Source organism: Sciurus vulgaris, assembly GCF_902686455.1.
Source record: "Sciurus vulgaris genome assembly, chromosome: 3".
Taxonomy (NCBI): domain Eukaryota; kingdom Metazoa; phylum Chordata; class Mammalia; order Rodentia; family Sciuridae; genus Sciurus; species Sciurus vulgaris.
Window position 1 is genome coordinate 153,098,649 of NC_136463.1, and position 11,241 is coordinate 153,109,889.

Consider the following 11,241-nt stretch of genomic DNA (forward strand, 5'->3'; position numbering starts at 1 on the left):
GCCCTCCCTACAGAATGAGAGGTCAGTGAGACACAGGAGACATGACCTCCCAGAATCTGCCCTGTTTTCTAGAACATGCTCCAAGGAGTTGAACTCTGGGAATTCTTTTCTCACATGGGCTCAAGCCTGTTCTCAGGGTCTGTTTGGACCATTTCCCTGGATATACTGCCTTGAGGGCAGACCACACTACAAGCTCACACACCTGTAAGTCCAAAGGGTAATGGTTGTGGGACTGGGGGCTGAGCTTCAATGTGGTGCTAGAGTGTCCACATTCATGGATGCAAGGCCCCCTAACATGAGACAGAGCCAGAGGTAGGAGGACAACACTCAGATAGATGACATGTGGGCCTGCATTCGTACTCTTGCCCTGGGCCCTGGATTAGGGGTTAGTGTGCCCTAAATCTGTACCAAATACTCACCTTGCACAAATCAATAACTTTATAATCTTGTAACTCATAAAACTTAATAGAGGTTTGATTTTCCAAACAGGTTTGTATACATGTAATATTCTACTTATGAATCTTGTCAGGAGATAGCACATAAAGGGGAAATGACTCCACCATTTTCTAACTGTAGACCTTGGGCAACTCCCTTAAACTCATGATCCTCATCTGTAGAATGAAGCAAGTAACTGCAGCTATCTTCAAGGGGGACTGTGATGATAAACAAGACAACGCGTGGTGAGGCACCTCCCCAATGCCTGACACTTTGTAATCACTCCATAAATACTGGCTCAAGGACTCCAGAAATCTTTTCACCTCTCTAGGGACAGACAGGCTTAATCCATTGCTTCCTAACTACTCATCTCTTTATGTTCTTGGCTGTTGATTTGAAGCCATGAATTTTTCAGTATAAGCTTCAAAACTAGTTGCCTTAGAGCTACAAAAAGTTTAGAAAAAGAACTAATTACCTCTGTGAAAATACATGTTACCTCCTCGTTCTACCATGATCTACCAAATATACCTCATCTCTATATTTGTCTAAAGTAATTTTTCAGAGCTATGATAATTCTTTTAATAAAATAGAAAAACTGCTTTAGAGAAGAAAAATTACAGACAGAATTTTACCTTTTTCTTCTTACATGTGATTAGAATTCCTATACATGATAGTCTATACAGAACATCTCAGAAACCATCATGGCAGAGAATCACCACTGCCCTGCCCTGTGCACATTTCATTTTGTTGTGTTTTAAGCATACTTTATTGGTTTTATTCGACCTCGTTTTTTATTGTTTTATGCTTCTTAAGCTCTCTTACAACATCAGTAATTTTCTTGTAGTTCTATTTAGAAGATGGTCCACAATTGTGTGAAGACTAAGGATTTTATTAGCTCGATGTCATTTGCATGTTACAATATTCTTCTGGGGCATTCTTTGAGAATGTAAAAAGCTTACCTATGGTTTAGAGATTTGGTTTCCCTGATGTCTACTGGTATCATCTGTGGTTTGACACTTATCTCTTTTCTTTTTGGCAGAACGGACCTTCTAGCCAAAGACGAAGATTTAATCCACAGTATCATAACAACAGGCTAAATGGGCCTGCCAAGTTACAGGGCAATGGGAATGAAGCTGACCCAGTGGTGAAGGGCAACAACCGGCATGATCACAGAAGACAGCCGCACAATGGTTTCCGTCCCAAAAACAAAGGTGGCACCAAAAATCAAGAGGCCCCCTTGGGGACAAAGACCCCAGAGGCCCCAGCCCATTCTGAAAAGCCCCGGCGAAGGCAGCACGCTTCAGACACCTCGGAGGCCAGGCCTTTCCGGGGTAACGTCGGTAGGGTTTCACAGTGCAATCTCTGTCCCACGAGAATAGAAGTTTCCACAGATGCCACGGTTCTCTCAGTCCCAGCTGTGACATTGGTGGCCTGAGCTAGGAGAGAAAAGAGCAGTTTTCACTCAGTTTTGGTTCCCTGCCCGAGGTGCTGACCCAATTCGCTGCCAAAAGAGAGTCAATCAGAATATACAAACCCTGTATGGTTGTGTTATCCTCTCTTAATCATTTTTACTAATTCTAATACTTGGCTCTAGCTTGCTTCATAACTTTCATGGCTTTGCTTGATCTGTTGACGCTTTTTCTCATCAAGATTTTGCAGCATTTTAGCCAGGCAGTATTTACTCATTTGTTAGGAAAATCAAGAGGTGGCTGAAGATCCGAGGCTCAGTTAGCAACCGATGTTGTAGCAGTGATGTCAATCCATTGATTGTCTTTAGAGAGTTAATGTTGAAAATAAATTCTTAATGATCAGACAAACATGATCTGCTGAAGACACATGCGCCTTTGTAGAATTTAACATCTGGTGTTTTTCTGAAAAATATATATATACATATATTTGCTTTATTTGAAACAAATTAAAATATGCTGCATTTGACACCTGGCTTGTTTCTCTTACTGATATCTTCATTTTTTTTTTTTTTTTTTTTTTTACAGACTGCATTTTGATTCATTGTACACAAATGGGGTACAACTTCTTTTCATTTCTATGGTTGTGCACAATGTAGATTCACACCATTCATGTAGTCATACATGTACCTAGGGTAATATTGTCTGTCTCAGTCTACCATCTTTCCTTCCCCCACCCCCTACTGCCCCATTTTCCTCTACCTTATTTTTGAACATTCTCAGTAGTACTTTCAAGAAAACTTGAGGGACTGGAATCTTCAGTGCAAAGTTCTGTACCATGTTGTTTCTCTTGGAACAAGTACCCTTTCAGAAAAAATACTACTTCTTCAGTGACATTATAAATAGATGAATACATGCCCCATCTTCTTAGACACCACATAGCAGTTGGAGACTTGGGGTTCAAATAACATAATCCTCAATTCTGGCTACTTTAAACAATAAAGAGAATGTATTGGTTGAGTCACCAAAAAGTCTAGTTTGATCAGGACTCCAGCTCCTTTCTCTTGATTATCTCAGTTCCTCTTCCTCCTTAGGTTGACATTGTACTAATAATGGTGGCAAATGACCACCTTCATAGACTCACTTCTATCCCCCACACTATCCAAAAAAGAGAAGCTTTCCAAGAGTAGCATCTACTTGGAGCAGGTATCCTTCTCAGAAGTCCCAACAAAGACCTTGCCTGCCATTGTTCATAAGTCCTTCCAGGGGATATACTAATTAGCACAGACTAATCAGAGCTCACCCCTGGTGCTAAAATGGGACCAGCTCCCCAAAATCAGTTTGGGCCATATGGAGAAGGACTACCATTTCCTCAGGAAGAGAGAATGGACACTGGGTGGCTCAAACTCCAGAGAGCCCAATTCCCCTATCTTTGCAGGATTTCCATTGCAGTTACATGTGTCCTACAGATCTTTTGGCTACTTTCAAGTGCAAATGCTGCTTTTCAGCTCCATGGTAACATTTTTTTTTTCTGGCAACCCAGGTTCACCAGTTTTCTTCCACAGAGCAGCCTGAGCTGCTGAGCCTGCAAGCAATGCAAGCATCTGTTTCTTCTTTTGCCAAGTACAGGAGGATGTTTGCTCTCTCTCTAGCACTTTCTGAGGTCTCTGGGTGTACCCAGAGATTTAATAGGAATTCAAAATGTTAAGTCACATTCCAGGAAGGAAGGAAGAGTTGTTCTTTCAAATAAGAAAGATGAATGTTCAGGACTGCAGCTCTGTTTACCCCATCTGAATTTATGCCAAAAGGACTTTGCACAATTTTTGTGTAGCAAGACTTTGCTCACCACTGAAAATGTCATTTTAAATGTGACGGCTTTAAAGGTGGGTAAGATAATTCTTGCAACAAGAAGAAATACGGGCATGACAGGTCAAGAATATACCTGCCTTTGTCAGGATTGGACTCAACCACTCTTAACCTTGCCTCACTCCCTCAAGTTACTCTGGAGTTAAGAAAACTCAAACACATTCAGAAGCACATGGCAAATGCTCCCTGGTCACTGAAAAGAAACAAAAGGATGCTAAAAATTGTTCAGGCCTGATTACATTTTTTTCGTAGATTTTTGCCTCACACTCTGAGCATATAAGGATTTTTGAAATGGTAATTTCAATATTTTTAGTGCCAATGTTGGGCCATTTAAATATTTTCATCTTTGATGGAACCATTTTTTTGATCCTAGAGATCTGGGTCATATTTTGCTACTCTTTTATAATGTTTTAAACTCCTTAAAAAATATCTAAGAGCTATAAATGCTCTAATCTCCCTTCTTAATGGACAAAAATCAGAAGAATGGATTCCTCTCTTTTGAATCTTTCTCTAGTAGTGATTAGAACAGATAAATACCCATGAACATTGGCTAACTTCAAAACTCACCCACAGTGTACCACATGGATCTTTCTTCCATCAAGACTTCATCTGTGAAATCCGAACTTCCCTGTTGGGTTTCCAATTACATTCCAAATTTACATCTCATTTGAGAATCTACACATTCCAGTTCTGTGCTATAGAGCCTGTCTTCTATCCTCAGGGCATTTAAAGCAACCAGGCACAGAAAGTTAAACACAAGTCACTACAAAATTCGCCCTTAGTGGAGCCTCTATCATGATTTGGGAGAAGAAACTAGCAACCCAACAAATCCATTTTAAAGCTCTGTTCATGAGCAGTACAATTCTGCTAGTTTCAGAAAAAAAGAGATTCTAATTAAACTTTCTTTGAGAAGTGACATCAAATGAGGTTTATGGGAAAAGTTACCAGAATAAAAGCAATTTTGGCTGAAGGGACAGATGGGAATTCTGACTCTGAAAGCCTATATGTGAACCTCAATCTTGATTTAGAGAAGTAGGGATCAAAGGTTTGGATAGTTCTTTTCCCAGCCCAATTTGGTGGTGTGGGATTGGGGTACAGGGGACTGGTTCACAACTAGATAGGGAGATGCCTGAATTCCACACTACCTGTGACAAAGAGCTTCCTGCCTCCAAACCCTCTCTCCCTTTGTGAGCAGCCTGCACTGCTGCCTGTGAGGAGTGCCCTCGTGTGTCTAGTCATGGTAAAATTTTTGTTTTTCAACAGGCCTTCCAGTGACAGCATACAGGAAATATGTGATGGCACCTTTTTTTTTTTTTTTTTTTTTTTTTTTTTTAACTAAATTGCTTCAGAGGCCATGCCTAAAATTCAGGCATAAGGAGTCTAGGACTGTAAATTGTCCCAGGCACCAAAAAGCAAAGCAAAAGAAAAAGAGCCAATTCCTCACTCAGATGTCTTCAGCAAACTGTAAAACAGCAAAGGACAAAAATAAATAAATAAATAAAAGCTAATTCAACTAACTACCTGGCTCATACATTTCTCCAGCCCTTCTTCAACATTTTCCTAAAAGTACTGAACCATCTTGGTCGTTCTAATTTTATGAGAAAAAAACATTATGAAGAGTTGGTAAGTTCCAGTAATTCTCTTGTTGCTTAGCTTTCGCTTTTTCTAACATGCCTTGATAGAGCCTAAGGAAGTTCTCTGTCTATTCAGTTTCAAAGAACCAGTTCCCCATCCTGGAGGGAGATCAGCAAAAACCAGCTTTTAATCTCATCATAGCAGCCCCCCAGGCAAAGGTTCTGTGGTCTGGATCACGTTGTTCCATCTGAGAAATGCACCATGTTGCGCTCATCATACAAGGTTCTTACAAGTTTTTAGGATTAATTTTCAGAAGCCCCTTTGTCCGAACTGTGCTTTGTCCCAGAGCTCCTGGAGCAACCGCTAAGTTCAAGTTTCACAGAGTGAAACTGCCACACACAATTTTCATAGAACAATAAATAAATCTTAAAGAAAATTGTATTTGTCTGAGAAAACACGTAAAATTCTGGAAAAAATAATTCAGAATCATGAATGTGACACTGGACAGTGATCAAAGAACTTTTATAGAAAATAAGTGTAAGAAAGCACTTTTTGTCAAAAACTATCCTACTTCTAGCTTCAGATACTTGGATTTCAATTAGATTTAACTATTATTAGTATTTTGAGAGAACAAGTGTGTTGTTTCTGAAAATTCCAGAAACAAGCCAACAAATAACACCCCTCTGCCTGAACACCCAACACATATTAAGCACTCAGTAAATTCTGATTGGAAGGAAGAGAGAGAAGATATGAATGAGTGATCAACTTCATCCAGAAAAGTCTGCATGTGCAAAATAATTTAGTAAAACAACTCTAGAAAAGATGGGAAGAGATCAGAATAGCTGAAATCCTGACCCTGGGTGGGTCCTGCCCCTCGCCTGGATTCAAGTCCAGGTACCATCACCACTAGCTGTGTAAACTAGGGCACATTTGTAAGTATCTCATTACCTTGGTTTTTCCATGGGTAATGGGACTAATGGTCGTATCTGCTTTACAGGGTTGTTATAAAGATTGAATAAGTTAATACTTGAAAAGCACTTAGAAAAATATCTGGGACTTTATATGGGTTTCAGGCAGGAGACAGTAACCACAGAGTAATCTGAGAGGGACACTTTATAAATTTATATGGGGAAAATAAAAATGTAGTAATGACTAGTAACAGGATTAGCCTCTAAGGAAAAAAGAACACAGGAATCGCAGATACGGGGAATAGTCACAACTAAAGCTGTGAAGCAACCTCTAGAGGTAGCCAAGGAAGGAATAGCTTTGGAAGAGCCTTTCCTCCTCCACCCCCGCCTCCCAAAGCTGAGATTTGGAACTTGTTGGGGAGGGTGTGACTGTGGCCCCTCAGCTCACAGAGGTGCAGAGGCTGGGACTGGCAGGCAGGAAACCACCTCTGTGGAACCTCAGGTGGCTTCCCCCAGAGGTGCTGCCTACCATCCAGTAATGCCATGAACTCACCAGGAATCCGGCTGGGACACCATTAAAATCTGTAGGAAGACACTGGCAGGAGCACTATGGAATTATCTGAGAAGCAAGCCGAGAGACATCCTGGATTGGAAACTGTGTGAGGAAGTGCTTGCTGGAGGTGAAGGCATTGGGACCCCACATGCCAAGCACTGCAGGAGCAAGATCACAGGGTTGCACACTGAACCAGGAAGAAAAGCCCCTTCTTCCTGCAGTGTCCTTCCAGTGACATACCACAAACATCAGACAAATGGTAAAAGAGAAGTGTCCACTGGGTCCTGCTCCAGTATCACAAGCAGGACAATGAAGACTGGATTCAGGAGTGAAAAGGAAAGAAAAGAAAACTAGTGTACCTGTAGAAATCGCTAAAAGAACATTTGGTAAATATTATAAGTAGCTATGCAGCAAAGTTTTAAAGAAAACTTTAAAGTCCCAGTATGTTCACCCTCAGGGTGGGATGGAAAGTAGCAAGTTCCTACAAGAGCAGGCCTAGCAGAGTGTTTAGAGGCCTGGACAATCCTGGCTTTGCCTTGTGCTAGTAGCTAGGCACCTCACCTAACACCTCTGTGATTCAATTTCCCCTTCTGTACAATGGGGTAATGATACACCTACGTTATAGGATTAGTGTGTTAAATGTTAATATATAAAAATGCTTGAAAGAGTACATCCTAGTTTTTATTTGATAGCTCCTTGGTCGGGAAAGCAAACAAAATGTTTCTAATATTTATCAAAACCAGAAATGTAATCGGGAGCTAGAAGGACAGATTTTTTTCATTGGCAGGCCTGAGAAGTCCTTCATTTGTTATTGCCCTCCCTCTCAATTCCCAAGGCTCCACTCCTGCCTGTGACTGCCAGCTCCAATGTTCTCTCACTCATCACAGTTCCTATTTAGAGGAAGGAATTATTTGCTCAGGTTTGGTCACCCAACCAGAGCAACAGTTCTCAACTAGGGGCAACTGATCCCCCCTTGCAGGAAACATTTGGAAACATCTGGAGATATTTTTGATTGTCACAACTGGGGTAAAGTGGCACTGACCAGGGATGCTACTAAACACTCTATAGTGCCAAGTATGATTCCAATGGTAAAAAATTATATGATCCAAAACGTCGACAGTGTCATTGTGGAGAAACCGTGATCTAGATGTGCTATAGTTTGAATATATCCTCCCCCAAAAGCATGTTAGTAACTTAATCTCTAATGCAACAGCATTGGGAAGCAAGGCCTAATAGGAAAGGTTTAGGTTGTGAGGCTCCCCACTCACAAATGGATTACTGTTCACTATAAAAGGACTTGAGGCTCTGAGTTCAATCTTCCTCTCTCCCACTGTCTTGCCCTTCAGCCTTCCCCCATGGGATGCAGCAAGCTCTTTGCTAGATGTGGCACCACATTCTGGACTTCCCAGCCTCCAGAACTGTAAAAAAATGAATCTGTTCTTTATAAATTATCTAGTCTCAGGTACCCTGCTTTAGCAAAACATATCAGGATAAGAGGGTACAAGGGATTTGAAGAAAGGGAACAGAGAGAGTAGAGGTGTAAGTGCACATCTTGATTCCTCTGGCTTCATGGAGATCTTGACTTTTGTGGCCCAGACTGTCTGACCCACCTGGCATCTACATGTACAATTTCTGATGCCCTTAAACTACTTTTGCCATTTATCTCATTCAAATTAAGTTCCCAGGTCTTCCAAATGAAGAAATTAGAGGATGAATTCTTGAAAGAGTTGCTATTAAAGCAGAAATGTCCAAATTTTTAAGAAATCTGGAAATCTGGGCAGAAGGAAACAATAGCTGCCTTTTCCCAATTTTAGCAGATGTACTACCGTTTCATTTCCATGACATGCTCTTTATTTTTAAAAACCAGTTTCTTTTCTAAGCCCTAGGCCCCAAATTCGTACCTGGAGCTCAGCAGAGTTTTACTAAGGTAACACAGGCTTTGGGGTGAAAGAAGCAAAGGAAAAGTTTGAGAAGCAACATTCTAAAATGCAAAGCTGTTAAATAAACAAGTAGGGCAGAACACTGACAGATACTGTAAAATTCTATTTGTCATTGCCATTGCCTGCTTCAGAAACCATCTAGCTAGCAACTATAAAATGTGTATGGGTTGTCTGAGGCAACACACACGCAAACAAAGAAAAGTTAGCCCTCCTGTAACAATGTAAGCCATGTGTATCTCATGAGGTCGACAGGACTGTAAGTGAAAATGGCTCCATTGTGACTGTACCACCAACCAGCTTCCTTGAATATGCTATTCTGGAAACAGCTGGAAACCAACTTTTTTTTTTTCTTCCTGTTAGCTATTCATGATGTTTCTTTTCTTGGCTGGACTACTTGCTTGAAATCCTGCATAATAACTGCAGCTCTCAACAAAGAACCACTCATCCTTTATTCACTGATGGGAATCAGTAACTTGTTGATCATATTCAAGGGAGAGTTTTGAAATGTGGGAAAATGACAGTATGTTCCATAATTAAAAAATTCCTTGTTAACTTGTGAATACATGTAGGTAAATCATTGGAAAATATTTTCCATTCGCAATTGTAGAAGCACTTTCCCTTCATTTCATCAAATTGATACTTTCCACTTAGGATCTAGCCAACATCAGATCAAATGTAGATTAAAGTTATTCAAAGGAATTGAAGTCATATGTCAATCTTTTATAAGGCAACCTGATATTCATTTAAATGCTAGTATTATTCCCTTTACAGAAAAATTTACTACCACGGACCATTGTACACATTCAAAATGCGATGTAAATCCAAAATTTCCTATGAACAAATTCTCAGAAGATAAATAAGCTTGTAAGTTCATTCCTTCTTTAAAAGTCAAGGTATAGTTGGATAATAATTGTGCCATACTCAACCACAGACAGAAGGGGGTTGAAAATGTTTTCAATGGTAGCACTTGCAAAGGAGGTAGGGAGTTTGGCTTGTTAATGGAAAGAAATTGCATCAGCAAATGTGATGCACTGAAACAGAAGGGGAGGCCACACTGATGCTTTCCTCTCAAATCAGGAAGTAGCAGCTCTGGGATCTGGTAATGCATGTCTGTGAATTACTTTAAGTAACTTAACAAGTCATGTAACTCTGACGGTCATTACTAACAGCAATTATGGTTGTTAGCATGTTCTTTGTTCTCCTGACAGTAGTAACTGCAGTCAGAAATTAGTTTCTGTACCCCCTGAAGATTGATACCAGATAAATATTCTAGAATAATTTTGGTGTATGGTATGGCCCTTAACAGCCCAGAAATTTATGGCAAACCCACTGTGTACCACGCACTGTAGGCACAGAAGCAATAATCTAGCAGGGAATGAACATTGGATCCAGTGCTTTAATGTTTTCCTGCTCAGAAACTTCAAATACTAAGTAAATTCATAGATTTTTACATTTACTTCCTCCCTTGAGCTTTTCCTTTGTCAGACTGATGCTGTCTCTCTCTAGAAATCAGGTTATGGGGCTAAAATGATGTATGTAATCATTATCAGATAGCCTTAACTTTTCTGAACTCCACTTATTTAATCTTTAACAATTGGAGACTGTTTTCTTTATGATATTGTTTTGAAACCAAAAGCAGTAAATAAAAATATATGAAAATATAAATTGTAACATAGGACAATTTAAACAAAAGAAATTCTTCAGTTGGTCCCCATTACCAGTCTTGGGCTCCCCATGACACAACTAACTTGTTTTACCTAGGGCAAACCAGTTTTCAACAAGAATACCGGGAAGGGTATAATCCATTTTTTTATATGAGTTCTCTTAAATATCCTACTTAACATTAAGAATTTCTCTGTGTCTCCTGATCCAACTGCCTGAACCTACTTCTCAAATTAATGTATATAAAACTTTTCTTTTTTCTACCCAGAAAGAGCAATGTCTTATGGTGATTTACTCACTTATTTTTACAAAGTCTGCTAAGGTAATAAGGATTTTAGGGTAAAAGAAACAAATTAAAGAAAATTTTTTTCACATAAAATTGCGAATCCCCAGGAGAACATACCCAAATAATGTTCAAGTTACTTGACATATATTTGACTTTTTTTTTTTTTGTACTCCTGATACTCATAAGGGGATCATCTGCCCCTTCCCTACCTGAGCTGTACTAGCTTCCAATAATTATTCCAGATACATTCTTATAAAGGCTAAGTATGCTGTGTAGATTTCCCCTAAACTACTTAATACACAGAAATGGAGACTATTGACTGAATCACCCATGATTAATCTTTAAAATGTTTCCTCTTTCTTTCTAGATGTTTATTATGTATAAAATACACATTATATATACATACATATGCATATATATATATGTGTGTGTGTGTGTGTGTGTGTGTGTGTATAAAATTTTCTTATGTGAATCATCAACTTGAAATCAAGTAACACTAATAATTTCCAGACTGGTAGTTCCAAAAATTCACTACAGTCTTTAATTTTCAGAATACCTGTATTCTCTGTAATAGCATTTTTTAAGGTGACTAAATATTTTATATATTCCA

The 11,241-nt window shown here is 39.5% G+C and overlaps 1 protein-coding gene across 5 annotated transcripts in view; it reads left to right on the plus strand.

The window, feature by feature from the left end:
• Positions 1-2,370, plus strand: part of SPATS2L (spermatogenesis associated serine rich 2 like) — a 160,075-nt gene extending 157,705 nt beyond the window's left edge. For all 5 annotated transcript variants that reach the window (XM_079135531.1, XM_079135528.1, XM_079135529.1 and 2 more), the window contains one exon: positions 1,475-2,370. In XM_079135531.1, the coding sequence (XP_078991657.1) occupies positions 1,475-1,870 (396 nt within the window). In that variant the 3' untranslated portion in view covers positions 1,871-2,370. The remainder of the gene's footprint in view (positions 1-1,474) is intronic.
• Positions 2,371-11,241: the final 8,871 nt, after the last annotated feature.